This window comes from Peromyscus eremicus, chromosome 18 (assembly GCF_949786415.1).
Source record: "Peromyscus eremicus chromosome 18, PerEre_H2_v1, whole genome shotgun sequence".
NCBI classification, from domain to species: Eukaryota; Metazoa; Chordata; class Mammalia; order Rodentia; family Cricetidae; genus Peromyscus; species Peromyscus eremicus.
Genome location: NC_081434.1, coordinates 970,257 through 989,374, shown reverse-complemented (window position 1 = coordinate 989,374; position 19,118 = coordinate 970,257). Strand labels below are relative to the sequence as shown.

General features: G+C 37.9%; 1 protein-coding gene across 1 annotated transcript; it reads left to right on the top strand.

Moving 5' to 3' along the window:
- The first annotated feature begins 2,950 nt into the window (after window positions 1-2,950).
- On the top strand, window positions 2,951-3,889 carry LOC131895163 (olfactory receptor 6C3-like). Its single transcript, XM_059245591.1, has one exon. It carries the CDS (start codon window positions 2,951-2,953, stop codon window positions 3,887-3,889), a length of 939 nt encoding a protein of 312 aa, XP_059101574.1.
- The last annotated feature ends 15,229 nt before the right edge of the window (window positions 3,890-19,118 follow it).

Sequence of the window (19,118 nt, the reverse complement as noted above, 5' to 3'; positions counted from 1 at the left end):
TGAAGACCCCATGGGATTAGGAAGAAGCAGAGTGTTAGAGAGGTACCCAGAAATCCACAGTGATGACTTCACTATAGACTACTGGCAATGGTCGAGAGGGTGCCTGAGCTGACCTACTTTGGTGATTGGATGGCCGAACACCCTAACTGTCATGATAGAACTCTCATGCAGTGACTGGTGGAAGCAGACGCAGAGATCCGTGGCCACGCCCCAGGTGGAGCTCCAGGAGTTCAATCGGCGAGAGAGAGAGAGAGAGAGAGAGAGAGAGAGAGAGAGAGAGAGAGAGAGAGAGAGAGAGAGAGAGAGAGAGAGAGAGAGAGAGAGAGAGAGAGAGAGAGAGAGAGAGAGAAGGAGAGAGAGAAGGGATTATATGAGCAAGAGGTATTGAGACCATGACTGGAAAAAGCACAGGGACTAGCGGAAACACATGAACTGTGAACCAATAGCTGAGGAGCCTCCCATGGAACTATACCAGGCCCTCTTGGATAAGTGAGACAGTTGATGAGCTTGAACTGTTTAGGAGGTCCCCAGGCAGTGGGACTGGGACCTGTACTTGTTGCATGAGCTGGCTTTTTGGAACCTAGGGCCTATGCTGAGACATTTTGCTCAGCCTTGGTGCAGGGAGGAGGGGACTGGACCTGCCTCAACTGAATCTACCAGGCTGAGCTGAATCCCTAGGGGAGATCTTGCCTTGGAGGAGGTGGGAATGGGGGGGGGGTGAATTGGAGTTGAGGAGGCTGAAGGGTGGGAGGAGGGAGGACAGGGGAATCCATGGCTGATATGTAAAATTAAATTAATTATAAAATAAAAATATTTATTAAAAAAGGATAGGTCTCTGTACACTGGTGTGGCTCTGGATCTCATATTGTGGAGCACATATCAATTTTGAAATTGAAAATAAAAAACAAGGGCTAAGTACAACCTTAACTTTTGAAGATTTTAAAGATTAAGTTTTAAGTTATCTATTCTGTTTTGTGCTGGCAGAATTTACTAATTAAAAAAAATACCAGCAGAATGTCAAAGAGAGCCCATTGTAGGGCAGTTTAGTCCTGTGTTTAACTAATCCCAAATGAATTGAGAATGAATTATCTCCTGAGAATAGACAGAGTCTGTGCTCTTATTAGGAAAATTGTTTGACCAAAGGGAAGCCAGGTTGAATGTTATCAGTTGATTGGTACACTTTTTCCCTCTGTCTCTCTATATTGTTTGGTTTTCAAGGAAGATGGGTCATGACATCACTACATACATGTCTTGAATTTCTGTTTGCATCTTCTGTTCTTTAGTTGAGTGTATCAGGGATTTGTACACTGTCCAGAGAAGGTAAAGTTGTGTTTATGTTTGTGTAGGTTTCAATCTTTATCATATCCAGAGACCTTAAAAAGGTTTCACCTTCTATTGTCTTAAAATCTTATCAGTTGCTTCATTTTCTTAAATAATTTCAAGGATGACAATGGTGTGTTTTACAGCACACGCAGTTTCAGTGAAACAATAAAAGAGACTAAAGATACATATATTTTCATTTCTAAGTGAGGCTGTCAGCAATCTTACAAGCAATTTAGCATGACATTTTTGATGTAACAGGCTTCAGTGTAGTAAACAGGGCCAAGAGTGACCTGAATGGGAAAAACTTCTGGAGAATATTATTAATACGTTTAATTTTGTGTTTTAAGTAGCAACATTTAAATTATGCTGTAGACTGTAGATTTTAATATCTGATTGGTATTAGCATATATACCAAATAGCATGTTTCACATTTGTGAAGAAAAGAATTTTTATCTGTCATTGAAAGATTTACTTTACTGGGAAAATGCAAGGATCCCCAAATTATCACTTAAATATATTTATTACTATTATTTTTATATTTTAGTATGTTTTAATTATCATGTGAACAAAACAGTACCTCGAAGTTTTGATGAAAAAGATATGTTTATTCCTAAAGAGAAAAAACACTGAGACTCAGAAGACTACAATAGGAAAAAGTGGATAAAGGCCCATTATCAGTTTCAGTACTTATCCCTTGCTGAACTCCCTGCCTAGAAAGTAGTACATCACATTTGGTGATAACTTGTACACAGACTCTATGTTGTCTGTTAAACATCAGAAGAGAATAGGACTGATTAGAAGAGCTCGTGGTTTGAAAACGAAAATCCTATAGAAAATTTTATTTATTCTGTTGATTCCTTGAGAAGGAAGGCACTGTTATACTTTGAGATAAAAAATCGTTTGTAAGAGTTATTTCTTTTGTTCTCAAGAAAGTTTAAAGATAAAAATTACAAAGTGAGCTTATTAAAAAGATAATATTAAAATGCTACAAGTACCTTAGACTTCATAGAAAGTAGTTATTGATCCCTGGCTCTGTTTAAATTGTTTTCTCTGGTCTTTGTTTTAATTCCCACAAATTAAGAATTTACTTGTTTTTATAACTAAAGAAAATCTCGCCTTACTTCTCTCTTGGGAAATACATTATTCCTGGCCATTTTAAACTACACATGTATTAAGGTTGAAAATAACTATGACAGTTTTAGGTTTAGTAAATATGGTCAGGTGCTCAGTTTGTACTTATAAACTATAGAAGTTTGGAAATAGTATTAGAATTAAAATTAAATGTTATATATTCAATCCTGAAAGCATACAATATGCGAAACCAGAAAATAATGAAGATACTATTAAAATATTTTTACATAGTTCAAAAGAATCTTGTAATATAGAAATAATGACTGTATGTAAAATTTTTGTGTGTAGAAAGGCTTTAAACTCCCATCTACAAAAGTGTTTCCTTTCAAGAAGATGTTTGAGGAACGAGCAGAGATTAGAAAATCTTAGTGGAAGTGCTCCATGACCTTATTTCATTGAATACAGTAATATCAATATTTAAACATTTGTTCCTTTTACATTGAATTTACACTTTAATTTCTTTTTTATCAATAGATTCTAAGGACTATTAATCAGTATGAGAAACTACTCTATGATTACTGAGTTTGTGCTCTTGGGCATATCAGACTCACCAGAGCTTCAGGTTGTGATTTTCATTTTTTTATTCATAGCTTATATATTAAGTGTCTGTGGAAACCTAAGCATCATCACACTTACCTTGCTACATGCTCAGTTAAAGACTCCTATGTATTTTTTCCTCCAGAACTTCTCCTTCTTAGAAATTATGTTCACCAGTGTTTCCATCCCTAGATTTTTGGGGTCAATAATTACTAAAGTCAAGACCATTTCCTATAATAATTGTTTGGCTCAGTTATTTTTCTTAATCTCCATGGGTGTTTCTGAGTTCTTTCTTCTAACTGCTATGTCTTATGATCGCTATGTCGCCATCTGCAAACCACTGCATTACACCATCATCATGAACCAGAAAGTTTGCACCCTTCTTGTTCTCACAGCATGGCTGGGAGGATTTCTGTTCATCTTCCCATTAGTCATGCTGGTCCTCAAGTTAGATTTCTGTGGTTCGAATGTCATTGATCATTTCTGCTGTGACTACTTCCCCATCTTACAGCTCTCCTGCTCAGATACAAGGCTTTTAGAGGCATTTGGCCTTTATGTTGCCTCCTTCACTCTGCTGTTCACACTGGCTCTTGTTATCCTGTCATACATCTGCATCATCAGCACCATTCTGAGGTCTCCATCTGCCAGTCAGAGGAAAAAGGCTTTCTCCACCTGTTCCTCTCACATGATTGTCATCTCCATCTCTTATGGAAGCTGCATTTTCATGTATGTCAAACCTTCTGCCAATGAAAGGGCATCACTGACCAAAGGTGTGGCTGTTCTCAACACTTCAATTGCTCCCATGTTGAACCCTTTTATTTACACACTGAGAAATCAACAAGTAAAACAAGCCTTCAAGGATTTGATGAATAAAGTAATGTTTCATAGAGACAAATGAAAATGCAGGTTAGCTTGAATGTCATTATACCCCTTCAAATAGGAGGGACGAAGCTTTATATTATGAGCTCATCGGTTTCAGCTTTCTTAAAAATTATTTTGTGTGTATTGATGTTTTGCTTGCATGTATTTCTGTGTACCAACTTGAAGTCTGGTTCCCACAGAGACCAGAAGAGGGCATTGGGTCCCCTGAAAGTAGAGTTATAGATGGTTGTGAGCCACCATATGGGTACTGTGAATTGCACCATTGTAGTTGGAAAGAATAGCAAGCCCTCTTAACTGCTGACTCATCTCTTCAGACCCTCAACTCTCTTTAATTTTAAAGTAACTATGTTATGTTTCCCATTAAACCTGTGTAGGTACTGTTTAGCATTTCATCTGCATTGAAATATTCCATCCTGGAGGAGGTAGGATCACTGTAAAGTATTATGGAACATTTAATAGATATCCGTGTTGTGGAATATTAACCTGTGTTTGGTTATGCTCTTTGTCTCCAAAAATATGATGCTAATGGTAAAATGCATTTACAATTGGTGTTATTTGCTTGTTATTATTTTCTTCTCCATTTCATTGGGCACTATCTCTCAATCTTCCTTTTCTAACTTTGATACAAATGTGTATTATATTTTATATTCCTTTAGATTGCATGTGTAGTCTATCATGGCTATTCCTTTTTGTGCATATATTTGGAGTGGTGTGCATGTGTAGGAGTTTGTGTACATGTGTGTAATGTGCAAGCCTGTGTGTGTGGAGGTCAGAGGACAGTATTAGGTGTCCCTGTCTATCACTTATGCCTTGTTCCCTTGAGGCAGAATCTCTCACTGAACTTGGAGTTCACTAGGCTCACCACAAACAAGCCATAGTGACCCACTTGTTTCTGTTCTCTTCTGTTCCTGGGTTACAAGCATTCATGGGGCTGTGCTCAGATTTTATGTGGCTACTGATACCCAAACTTTGCTCCTCCTGATTGTGCATCAAGCACTCTTAACCATTGAGCCATCTCTGCTTGTCCAGTCTACTGCAATTCATTACAATAAATTAGTCCCTTGAGCTGGTGGAAGAGATCATATATTAACCATATCATGCTACAGAAAATGTATGTAAAAATATGCCAAATAATTAAAAAATGCCTTCTTCCTGATACTCTTCCTTTTATAAGCTGTTCTCTTCCATCTCTTCAGTCACACTAATACATACACTATTGATAAAATGGTAAAACAATGACCCAAAGTCATTTCAGTGAGAAGGGGAATAGTTTTAAAAATGCTAATAATATCTGTGAATCAGATCATTGTCATAAGCTGATATTGTCACTATTCCAGCCATTCTGTATGTTACAAAATTCTATGAAAATTGGCAGTAATATATATTCTTGTATCAATATAGAAGATGTTGGAAGATTCTGATTTTGCATTGATTCTTTAGCTAATAGCTTAATTTAATTTTTCATGTTTTTTGAATTTCATACATGTTCACAATGAACTACATCTGTCCCTAGTCTCTCCCTTCCAGCTCACCCCCTCCCAACCTTGCTGTGAGATGTTCTGTATGGCAAATGTGTTGCTAATTAGTCAATAAATAAAACACTGATTGGCCATTGGCTAGGCAGGAAGTGTAGGTGGGACAAGGAGGAGAATAAAGCTGGGAAGTGGAAGGCTGAGTGAGAGAGACACTGCCAGCCGCCATGATGACAAGCAGCATGTGAAGATGCTGGTAAGCCACGAGCCATGTGGCAAGGTATAGATTTATGGAAATGGATTAATTTAAGCTGTAAGAACAGTTAGCAAGAAGCCTGCCACGGCCATACAGTTTGTAAGCAATATAAGTCTCTGTGTTTACTTGGTCGGATTTGAGAGGCTGTGGGACTGGCAGGTGAGAGAGATTTGTCCTGACTGTGGGCCAGGCAGGAAAACTCTAGCTACACAACCTCATGCTTTTTTCCTCTTCTTTCTTCATTCATAAGCCACTTAGTGCTGCCCATATGTTTATGGATGTTTGGCCACCTTCTGGAGCAGAGGAACCTACCAGAGGCCACACCCTCAAAAAAGAATGAATCTCTCTCTTCCAGCAACTGTACACTGCCAAGGGGTGGGGTCTGGAGACCTGCCCTCTCTGTGCTGGGATTTTGATTGGCTTGATCTTGTACAGGTCTTGTGCAGGGAACTGCACCATGAGTGTGGTGAACATGTCATGTCCAGATGTCCATAACAATCCTCCCCATCTTCTGATTCTGATGTTTATTCCACCTCCTCTCTCTTGATGCTCTCAGAGCCTTTTGTGGAGGGTGACTATAATAGATGTCCCATCCAAGCCGAGCACTCAGTCATCCTGTGTCCTTTGACCAGTTATGCACACCTCCACTGACTGCTGCTCACTTGCAAAAGAAGCTCTCCTGACAAAGACTGAGAGGAGCCAGAGTTTCTGAGTATAAACATAACTGTTTAGAAGGTGTTTGACTGCATGACCATCTAATATAACTTGGACTAATGACCTCATCCTCCATGGTTGTTTGAGCAGGATTACAGCAAAAAATATGGTGTTCTGTCCTGAAGAACAGGCCTCAAATCTGGTCATTAAGTGGTTAGTTATCCAGAGCGGTCTTGTCTATTGTACCAGCGGACACATCTTGTCTAGCAGGACAGTATTGCAGTATGCAGTGTCTAGTGCTGGGTAAGATCACTGGTCTCAAGCCGGGCGGTGGTGGCACACGCCTTTAATCCTAGCACTTGGGAGGCAGAGCCAGGCAGATCTCTGTGAGTTTGAGGCCAGCCTGGGCTACCAAGTGAGTCCCAGGAAAGGCGCAAAGCTACACAGAGAAACCCTGTCTCAAAAAACAAAAAACAACAACAACAACAACAAAAAGATCACTGGTCTCTTTGTTCCCCAGCAGCCTGTATAGAACTTTTCAGCAGGATCAAAGCTTGTAGCAAGGAGAAAGTTTCCTGGGTGGTCAGAGACTGATTTCTCTATTTCTTGCATCCAAGGTGTGTGGTGTCTTCAGGACTGGAATATTAACCATGTTTAGTATGATAACCAAGGGAAATGGTAATACCATTTGTTGTTTTGGAGACCTTGGGGCTCACCCTTGCCAACAAATCACAGGGAGATATCTGATGCCTGGTACTGGAGTTTTCATTTAACAACCAACATCTTTTGGTGCTGTGGGATGTGACAATGTCCGTCTTTGGAGTGTAATTTCACTTTAGTTCTTATTTTTAAAGTTATATTTTTGAAGTTAACAGCTCAACTTTAGTCTAACTAAGTAGATTATACCAGACTGTAGTTTGAAGTGTTGTATTAAAATTATATTACATGCTATATTTTGTTATAGTACACAAAACTAATTTTGTACTGATTAAAAGGTAGAAATTACTCTTTCCGTGTTTGTGTTTATTTCAAATAGGGGCTGTATAGGACTGTTTTTTTAAGGGAGTACACTTATTTATAGGTGGTCTTAGATTATATTTAACATTTGTTAGCTATGAGATTTAATGCATATTATACAATCTCTCTGAACCATAATGCTTCATTTGTAAACAATAAAAATTTTTAAGGCCAAATGAGAATAGAGGTAAAAGTCCATAATCCTTGTCTGAAAAATTAAAAAATGATAAAATGACTTATGTGATATTTTGCTGTACTTTTAGACTAATACTATCTTGTTCAACTATCATCAGAAAAGCCTCCTTCTACAGCAAATGGGAACAAACACCGAGATCCACAGCCAGACTTTCCCAGACAGTGAGAGACCTTGGAACATGCATTCCCTATATGGGATGTCTCCATCAATCTCTTTCCTTAGAGTACAGGCAACTGGAGGAGGAGGAAGTGGAAAGAGTGTACAAACCAGGGGAAATGGAGGACGCCAAGGAAAAAGTCCCTCTAAATCAACGTGAACAAAGTCCTATGAACCCACAGAGACTGAAGCACCACACACAGGGCCTTCACACTTTGCACCAGGTCCTCTGAGTACATTTTATGGCTTCTGCTTTAGTGTTTTTATGAGATTCCTGAGTGTGTGAATGAGTGGGCCTCTGATTCCTTCTCTTGGGCTGTTTTCCTTCTGTTGGTTTGTCTTGTCAAACTTCAATGTGATAATTTTTATCTTATTATATTAAAAAAGAATGAATGAAAACCTAGCTACTATGGTAAAGATTAACCACTAAATTGTCCTTTATACCTGCTGGATAGGGAAAATCAGTTTTCTCCACTAGTGACCCTGGGTATATTAACCAATCTAGGACAGTCTTTGTATTCAGGAGTAGTTGACTAACATATGATGGACTCCACTTTATTTATTTATTTATTTTTTGTGTGAATTTATTTGGTTACAGTTTGGTGTTTTTTTTTTGTGTATGTGGTTTTATTGGCTTTTTTTTCTGTTGTTATACTGAGTTTTTGTTTGTTTTTAAGAAAGAACTTAAAGTTGGGTGGGTATGGAGGGGGAGAGGAACTGAAAGGACTTGGGGGAAGGAAAGACTATCATCAAAATAAAAAATGTTTTAAAAATCAAAGCTCATATACATATTTATTTTATTATTTAATGAAAATTGATTAATTAATAAATTATATTCTGGTAAGTGTTTTTCCTCTCTTGTCTCCTCCCAGATCATCTCCTCTCACCCATCCTTGTAACTTCAGGCCTTCTTTTTCTCTGTTTAGAAGCAAGCAGGCAAGTAAATAAACAAATCAGAATAGAATAAAACAAACAGAAAAAAATTACAAAGAAATAGCACAAAATATACACACAGGGACACACAGATATACAAACACACACAGAGACATACACACACACACACATACATACACACCCATAACAACACAAAATTGGAAACCATACAACTTCAACAAAAGCACAGTGAGATAAATGGTGCACAGACAAAGCATTAGGAGACAAAATATCTCAAAAAATATCATGGAGTTCGTTTTGTGTTGGTCCTTAACTGCAGGTCATTTGGCTTCCTCTTAATTGGGTTTGTATACCCAAAGAGACTCCCTGGAAAAAATGAACTTTTCTTATGTGTGTGGTTTTCAAGTAGTGATAACTTCTTGTTTGGGTATGAGACATCATGTTCACTTCCCCCTCTCAGTGCTGAGACTCTATCTGGCTCAGCCTTGTGCAGGCCCTGTGCATGCTGCCACTGTCTCTGTGAGTTTATTTATGTGTCAGTTCTGTTGTGTCTGGAAGGCATTGTTTCACTGGTGTCTTCCATCCTCACTGGCTCTTATAATCCTTCTACCCCCTCTTCTGCAGGGTTCTCTGAGCCAGAGGAAGGAAGTTTGTTGGAGACATTTCATTTGCGATTGAATGTCCCAAGGTCTCTCACTTTCTGTCCATTCTCCAGTTGTTTGTCTCTGTATTTGTTCCCTTATACTGAAGGTGGAAACTTCTGTGATGATGGCTGAACAAGTCCCTGATCTATGGGAATAGAATATTACATTGCTGTATTCATTTAGCAGAGCAATAGTATTGGCCTTCCCCTAGGTCCAAGGCCTATCTAGTCCAGGTTCTTGGCCACCTGGACACTGTCAGTCATGAGTTCCGTTTTGTGGAGTGGGCCTTAAATCTAATCAGGTAGTGGTTGGTTACTCCTGTATTATTGTACCACCATTGCACTGGCACATCATCCAGGAGGTCACCAGTGTAGATCAAAGGGTTCATATCTGTTTACCTTTTCTTCTGGTTGCATGCAGAGTACTTTCCAGTCCCATGAGCAGTAGTCAGTAGGGGTGAAGGCTCTAGTTAGGTACCAATTTGACTTCTCTGTGTTCAATGAGTTATTCAGGTGTTTTCTTCAGCAATAGGGCCTTACAATCAATTTGTGCAGAGCAACCAATATCAAAGCCCATATATTTCTTGACTGTTATTATATATTAATTTCTTATGAAGTTAGATGTAGTGGTCTGTCCTCTAACATTTGTTTCTATACACACTGGTATTATTATTGTTATTATTATCACCATTATTAAATCATTATTAAAATTAATTAACACTTGTATTTACTAGGAGATTTTGTGTAAATAATCATGAGAAATAGGGAATAGAAATTCTAATAAAATAAATCCTTTAATTATTCATTAGCTTCTGAGGAGTCTTTCTTTCAATCTGGTCAGTAGAAATTCTGAAAAGAACCATTGCATGATGAGCCAGACTCTGGAATATTTGAATATTGTTATATTTTTAAAAAGTTACAGATTTCTTTATTATATATATGTATATAAATATATACATATACATATATATATGTATATTTCTTTAAATCAGGAACAAAATATTTATCCTGTGTAGGGTATATTGGCACATGATTTTAATCCCATTACTTGGGAGGTAGAGACATGCGGATTTCTTTGTTTGGGGCTAGCCTGGTTTACATAGTGAGTTCCTGGCCATCTAGAGTTAAATGTGAGGCCCTAACAAAAATTGCGTATCCTGACCAGGCAGTACTGGCACATGCCTTTAATCTCAGCACCTGGGAGACAGAGGCAGATAGATCTCTATGAACTCAAGGCCAGCCTGGTCTACAGAGTAAGTTCCAGGCAGCCAGGGCTGCATGGAGAAACCATGTCTCCAAAAAACAACCCCCCCAAACTGCTTATCCTGAACATTAGGTATGTATTATGGGATGTCTTAAAGTGATTATGAGCCGATACAGATATTATCTATACCATGAATGGTATTTTGATGTATTAACTTAAATTTTGAATAACTTTAAATTTCTAAAATAGAAAAGTATAACATAATAAATAAAGTAAATATTTGGACATAAAATTTTTTTTGTGACTTTGAGTTTTGTTTAATGGCATACAAGACAATTGAGTATACAAAAGCAAAGTTGAAAAAAAAACCTAGATATTTAAAAAGATAATTGCATTACTATGGGAGATTTCAATGATAAACATAAAAAACCATTAACATCACACACACACACACACACACACACACACACACAGAATAAAATTGAGATGTTCAAGTCTTTTGTCTCAGTCTCTCAGAGAAATAGCCTTTGATGTTTAAACCTGCATTTCCTTTAAGCCAGAGTTCCCATGCTGCCCCTCCTCTCCTGAGGCCATGGTGACATCTGGCTCCAAGCTGCTGCTGCTGCTGACTACTTCTGGTACTGTGGTCCTGAAGCAGCTGGGGTCTATGTCAGTTGCCTGTGTTACCTCAGGGTCCCATGCAAACCATGTATTGAACCATTTATTGAATATGAGGGCTCTGCTGAGTTGGCCCCAACCCTCACTGTCCTGGAATAACCCCCTCCTCCAGGAGAGTGACTCTCCCACCCCAGGAGAGCTGACCCTGAGCCTCCCCAGCCCTAGGATAACAGAACCTGATGACTTTGGCATGAGAAAGCTGGCCTCGCCCCTAATAGGAGAGCTGGCTCCCATACTTGGGAAAGCTCACCATAACCCACCACTCATGATGAGCCTGGGAGAGCAGGCTCCATTCCTCATCTGAGAGGAGTGGTCCTAGAAACCTGTGCTGACCAACTCAGCTGCCACCCAGGCACACATCTAGGGCTTGGAGTTGGCACACCCCAACATCTACCCCATCTAAGGTCTGCTGGAGTGTGTGAAGGGACTGATCCTGAGGAACCATAGCCGCAGGATCTCCATGACTCAGCAACAGCAGGATATATGAGAGCAATGTCGGTGGGGTACAGTGTTGATAGTATACCAAAGCTAGAGGCCTTGAACCTGACCAACAACTCATTAAACAATGAACATTTGCAAGTAAAGGTGTTTGGACAAAAGGGTATGCTGCCTGATACACAGCATATCCCAATACCACTAAGATGAATGAAGAGGCAATGGAGAGGTAGGAAAGATGGAGGAACAAAGTGTTTTTCTTTTTTTTCTTTTTTATTATTATTTTATTTTATTTTTTTTTACATTTCTTTTGGGGGGCTCTACAAGAGTGGGGAGTGAATACAGAGGAACTGGGAGATGAATTGGATTGGGATGCATGATGTGAAATTCTCAAAGAATCAATAAAAAATATGAGTTCTCAGTGTTACTGTGTTATTGTAGGAGTTTCAGGCTTGAGCTCATTGGATATTGGTAGATATATGGTTGCCTCATGGCTGCATCTCAGGGTGAGAAAGGAAAATGTCGAATGACAAGTATCCAGGGAGTATAGACAGATAACTGAGGTGATGTCTCTCATCCATTACTATATCCAACTTTACTTTCTTGGGGAAACATCTGCTAGAAGTGAAGAAATCTTTTCATGCTGTTTTCAACCTTCCTAATGTTTTTCATTAGGAAGCACTCCTTAGCTGCTGATATGTGAGACTTAACTATCAGTTGCTTGGGATGGATGGAAGTGGATGTCTAGAGACCCTACCCACTCCATGTAAAAAGATTTGATTATGTGGAGGGCATAATGCTAACCTTGAGTGTTTTATAGATTTGGAAAAGCATCCAACTAACAGCAAAAACAGCAGTAAGAGTTTCAAAATAGTGAAACTCATATCCTATGTGAGTGGGAAAGGCTCTCCCAGAAGTCATAGATTTTAAAATGAAGATTTTACTGCTAGAGAGGTGGGCCATCTTTCTGTGAGTTGTTGCCCACAGAAGCCTCTGATACCCCAAATCATAAAGGCTATTGACACTGGAATTAGAAGTCCATGATCTGTGATGCTGCTGGCTGCTATGGGTAGGAAGCTTCTTTTGTAGTGGTATCTGAGACTGCAGACTTATAACTGAGAATGAGAGACATTGAAGGCTTCTGTAACACCTACTTCCTCTCAAAAAAGAGGAAATAGTCCAGACAGGAAGGTATTGAAGAGAGTCCTTAAAAACTGTGATAAAGGTGCTGAAATGTGGCTCTTCACAGTTGATAGCTTCTGGTGGGGGTGGGAGGCGAAGGACTCAGCTTTCTTTAAGAAGCTGGCCACTGGGAGTTTGACCATGCTCCAGTGAGTTTATAGGCAACACATATTGTACTTGGTGGGAGTTTTCTTTGGGGGGCACAAGGATGGGAGGGTAGACCTGAGAGGAATAGGAAGTGAGTGTGATTGTTGTACCCTGTATGAAATTCCCAAATAATTAAAAACATATTATGCTGGGTAAAATAATATACTTTTATTAGAAGAAATATAGACCTTGGGACTGTGGATTAGAAAAGCAGTTAAATGCTTTAAGTGCTGTTCAATGGCCAGACTAGTAGGAGCATGGAAGATAGTGGAGCTGAGTGTGAATTGATGAACTGTGTGGGTCTGGCTCAAGATGTTTTAGGGGAGAAGACTTTTAGTATGTTGCCTAGAGATCATTCTTGTGATATTTTGGTGAAGAATATAGCTGACTTTTGCTCTTATCCAAAAAGTTTGCCTGAGGCTAAAGTGAAGAGTTTTGGATTAATTACCTTGGCAGGGGAAATCTCAAAACAGCCTAGTATAGACTCTGTTGTGTGGTTACTAGTATTAACTCTAATGAAGATATATAATGAAAATAGCAAGGAAAAATACTTGAGGAGAAAAGGAGAACCAAAAAGTGGAATGGAGCTATATTCTATGTTCAAGGAGATAAACAGATGAAAGTAATAGAATAAAGAGAGTGGTGACCCCAGGACAAGATACCCCCCAGCTAAGTTTCCAATTTGTGAAAAGGAATTGAAGTAAAGCTTAGAGCCGGTGTGGTGGTACACACCTTTAATTCCAGGACTTGGAAGGCAGAGGCTAGCAAATATCTGAGTTTGAGTCTGGTCTGGTCTATAGATCCAGTTTCAGGACAGCTAAGCTTAGGCGGTAAAGGAAACCACTGAGAACAGAAAGCTGGTGTAGATGTGATTGAACAAGGGGCTATGTTTCAGCCCCAGAAAGCAGCAGAATTGGGAAGCTTTGGCCACATAGTTCTGGCTCTAAGGATGGAAGAAAGGGGCTATGGAATTTGCCTCCATGACTAAGGAAAGCTGATAAGACCAGGTGTGTGTCAGGGGTGTCCCTGAATGGAAGCCTAGAGAGGCCATTGCATGAACCTGTGAAGTTGAAGCCTGGATTGCCTTGGAGACCCCAAGATGTTAGAGATGCCAGAGCCATAGGATACCTGCTGAGAAGAGCTGCTAACAGGTAGTGGATCCAGCCCAAAAGAAAGAAGTATGTTGCAGTCGACAAAGATGAAAGGGGTTGGAGATCTGAAGAGTATTTTGACATCAGGCATGGAGATGCAGAGTTTGGAGTTTGCCCAGCTAGTTTTCAGTCTTGCTCTCATTCAGTATTTCCTCACTGTGCTCTCTTCCCTATGTTTTGGAACAGCAATGTATATCCTGTGCCATTACATGTTGAAAGTATGTGATCTGCTTTTTGATTTTGATTTTATAGGAGATTACAGTTAAGAGATTGCATGAATCTCAGAAGAGACTTTGAACTTTGGACTTTTAAACATTGTTGATATAGTGATAGACTATGGGGACTTTCGAAGTTGGACTGAATGCATTTTCACACTATGATATGGCTACAAGCCTTTGGGGGACAGGGAGTGGAATGTGGTAGTTTGAAAGAAAATGGCCCCCAAAGGGAGTGACACTATAGGTTGGTGTGTCCTTGTTGGAGGAAGAGTGTCACTGTAGGGGTGGGCTTTGAGATCTCATATAAGCTCAAGCCATGCTCAGTGAGACAGTTCATTCCCTGTTGCCGTTGGATCAAGATGTAGAATTCTCCAGCACCATGTCTGCCTGCATGCCACCATACTCCCAACAACCATGCTCCTGTCATGATCATAATGAACTAAATCTCTGATTATAAGCCACCACCTGAATTAAATGTTTATCTTTTTAAGAGTTGCCATGCCCATGGTGTCTCTTCACAGCAATAAAAACCCTAACTAAGACCTGGTCTCAGAGAGATAGGAGTCCATTAGGATCACAGTGGATAATCATGGTAACTGAAGCAGCTAGCTAAGAAAACGCATTTTAAGCCACAAGCGAAGTTGCAGAAAGTGAACAGGGGGATGGCTTGTAGAGTTTGAAACCTTGAATCCTACCTCCAGTAACACACTACCTCTAGTAAGGCCACACTTCCTAAATTACCTAGACAATGTACCAACTGAGAACCAAATATTCAAATGCCTAAAAATATGGGGGCATCTGATGTAAACTACTGCATTCTACTCCTTGACCCCTATAGGCTTCTGGCCATATTACAGTGCAAAATATATTTAGTCTAGCTTCAAAAGTGTCTGTAGTCTTTCAAAGCCTCAACACTATTTAAATGTCCTAAGTTTAAAGTCTGTTCTGAAACTCAAGGGAATTCTCTAACTGTAACCCCATGTAAGGTAAAAGCAAGTCACATTCTTTTAACTTATGATGGCACAGAATACACTTTCAGCCTTGTTGCCAGACACACATTTTTCTGTTAGACTGGTCTCACAAGGAAAGCTTGTATGCATCTTTCCTCAGCAGATATCTCAAGGTTCTGGACTTGCCAACCTCTTAGGGTCTCCAGAGCAATACATGTTTTACTTCCACAGTTTCACACGAAGTTCTCTCACAATGACTTTTGCTACATGCATATTGCCTGGCCACATTGGCTCTCTGTAGTTAGCTTGGTGAGGAGCCTGGGCTCCTTGTATCACATTTGCAGCATTTTTGATTGTCTTCCTTTCTAGGGTCAGTAAATTCCCAAGCATATTTCTTATACAGGTTGGAAACTTAGGTAGTGTGGTCTTTATTCCAGAGCAGATCAAACATCCTCTTAATCTCTTTCTCTCTCTCATCTCAAGCTTTGGCTGCCATATTGTTTCCTGGTGCTCTTTTTCTCTTTAAAGTGTACATTTGTATTTACTTCTGCCCATTTTTTTCTTTCTCACTGTAGCTCTGTTTAAGAGTGGTCATCAATAACCAGGTAGTTGGTGGTAGTGTTGGAGTCTCTTAGCATAGAGAGGATAGGAACATATGATGTCTGCCAAGAAATTCACAGGCAATGAGTTGTGTTAACCCAAGAGAAAGTCTAGGTGGGATCCAGATGGTGATGCTGTAGTGAAAGAGTGTCTAAAATCTTTAGGTCTTATATCATGTCACTATATGCTCTAGATACTGAGATATTAATTACAAGATTAAATGTGTTCTTTTGGGTTTTAATCTTGCTTTCTATCTCCATTCTTCCATTTTTATTTATTTATTTATTATTTGTATACAATGTATATGTGTTTAAATAGTTGTGAAATCTTCCATGTTTGACTGAGGATGTTAACTTTGTGCTATTGTATGTCAGATATAGGTAATAGCTCACAGCTATAATTTTTTAAAATTCAAAACTTGGTGAAATGAACAAATTTCTTATGACACATCCAAAAAATTCAGTGGTGAAAATAGTTATCTGCATATCACTACATCTACTAAAGAAGACCTCAGAAAAAGAAAACTCTAGGTTCAGATAGTGTCACAGTTGAGTGATACCAAATTTTAAAGATAAAATCAAACAAGATGTGAGCACCTCTTCCATAAAATGGAGTAGTGAGAGTGTTAAAACCAGAAAAATTATCAGCCTGTGGCTCCTCAGGTACAGCAAGGATTCCCAACCATCATCATGTGAATGTCTTGAGTAGTCAACCACAGCTGCTGTGATTTCATGAATGCATTTTTGCAAAGCTAAAATACAATCCTAATTTTTAAAGATATTTAAATGATTTAAAGTTATGCTGTTGTGTGCTAGCACAGAATGAATTCTACTAGTGAATGAAATGTGGATCTAGCCCTAACCTTAACCAACAATAAAATTAATAAATTATGACTAAATCTCCTTGGATATTCCATGCAAATGTTACAAAAGGAAAAGGTTTTTTTTTTTTAATAGAAAACTCCAGGAATGAGATCCATTACTCAGTGTTAATTGAAAAATAAGATAGGAATGTTGAACAATATTTTGTGTAATAAAATTTCATAATATCTGCACTTATAAAATGTATATAATATAATGTATAGAATATAATAAAGTACATATAAACAATAACTGAATGTGTGATTTTGTTTGTATAATACATAAAACCAATTTGGTATAATATAGTATATTTTATTTGAATAATCAAGAGATTTGAAATAAATGCATGGCTGGTTGGGTAGTTTAAGAGTAGGTCTCTGTATACTGTTGTGGCTCTGGATCTCATATTGTGGAGCACATATCAATTTTGAAATTGAAAATAAAAAACAAAGGCTAAGTACAACCCTAACTTTTGAAGATTTTAAAGATTAAGTTTTAAGTTATCTATTCTGTTTTGTGCTGGCAGAATTTACTAATTAAAAAATACCAGCAGAATGTCAAAGAGAGCCCATTGTAGGGCAGTTTAGTCCTGTGTTTAACTAATCCCAGATGAATTGAGAATGAATTATCTCCTGAGCATATACTGAGTCCATGCTCTTATTAGGAAAATTGCTTGACCAAAGGGAAGCCAGGTTGAATGTTATCAGTTGATTGGTATATTTTTTCCTCTGTCTCTCTATATTGTTTGGTTTTCAAGGAAGATGGGTCATGACACCACTACATACATGTCTTGAATTTCTGTTCGCATCTTCTGCTCTTTAGCTGAGTGTATCAGGGACTTATACACTGGCCAGAGAAGGTATAGTTGTGTTTATGCTTGTGTAGATTTCAATCTTTATCATATCCAGAGACCTTCAAAAGGTTTCACCTTCTATTGTCTTAAAATCTTATCAGTTGCTTCATTTTCTTAAATAATTTCAAGGATGACAATGGTGTGTTTTATAGCGTACACAGTTTTAGTAAAGCAATAAAAGAGACTAAAGATACATATATTTTCATTTCTAAGTGAGGCTGTCAGCAATCTTACAAGCAATTCAGCATGAACTTTTTAATGTGACAAGCTTCAGTGTAATAAACAGAGCCAAGAGTGGCCTGAATGAGAAAACTTCTAGAGAATATTGTTAATATGTGTTATTAATTTTGTATTTCAAGTAGCAACATTTAAGTTATGCTGTAGACTGTAGGATTTTATATCTGATTGGTATTAGCATAAACAACAAATAGTGTGTTTCATATTTGTGAAGAAAAGAATTTTTATCTGTCATTGAAAGATTTACTTTACTGGGAAAATACAAGGATCCCCAATTTATCACTTAAATTCATTTATTACTATTAATTTTACATTTTAGTATGTTTTAATTATCATGTGAACTACAAAACAGTACCTCTCAGTTTTGATGAAAAAGATGTTTACTCCTAAAGAGAAAAAACACTGAGACTCAGAATACTAGAGTAGGCAAAGGTGGATAATGCCCATTATCAGTTTCAGTACTTATCCCTTGCTGAACTCTCTGCCTAGAAAGTAGTACATCACATTTGGTGGTAACTTATGCACAGACTCTGTGTTTCTGTTAAATATCAGAAGAGAATAGGGCTGATAGAAGATTACAGTGTAGAATCTCGTGGTTTGAAAACGTAAATTCTATAGAAATTTTATTTATTCTGTTGATTCCTTGAGAAGGAAGGCACTGTTATACTTTGAGATAAAAAATCGTTTGCAAGAGTTATTTTTTTTGTCCTCAAGAAAGTTTAAAGATAAAAATTACAAAGTGAGCTTAGTAAAAAGAAAATATTAAAATACTACAAGTACCTTAGACTTCATAGAAAGTAGTTATTGATCCCTGGCTCTGTTTAAATTGTTTTCTCTGGTCTTTTTTAAATTCCCACAAATTAAGAATTTACTTGTTTTATAACTAAAGAAAGTCTCACCTTATTTCTCTCTTGGCAAATACATTTATTCCTGGCCATTTTAAACTACACATGTATTAAGTTTGAAAATAACCATGACAGCTTTTAGGTTTAGTAAATATGATCCGATTGTACCTATATACTATAGGAGTTTGGAGATAGTATTAGAATTGAAATTAAATGTTATATATTCAATCCTGAAAGCATACAATATGTGAAACCAGAAAATAATGAAGATACTATTAAAATTTTGCTACACAAATCTGAAGTTCAAAGGTATCTTATACTTAGAATTATATCTAGAACTTATACATAGAAATTATGACTATGCAATATTTTTGTGTATAGAAAGGCTTTAAACTCCCATTTACAAAAATATTTCCTTTCAAGAAGATGTTTTTGTTTAAGAGGAATGAGCGGATATTAGAAAACCTTAGTGGAAGTGCTCTATGGCTTTATTTCACTGGATATAGTAATATCAATATTTAAACATTTGTTTATTTTACATTGAATTTACGCTTTAATTTCTTTTTTTATCAATAGATTCTATGGACTAAAATCAGT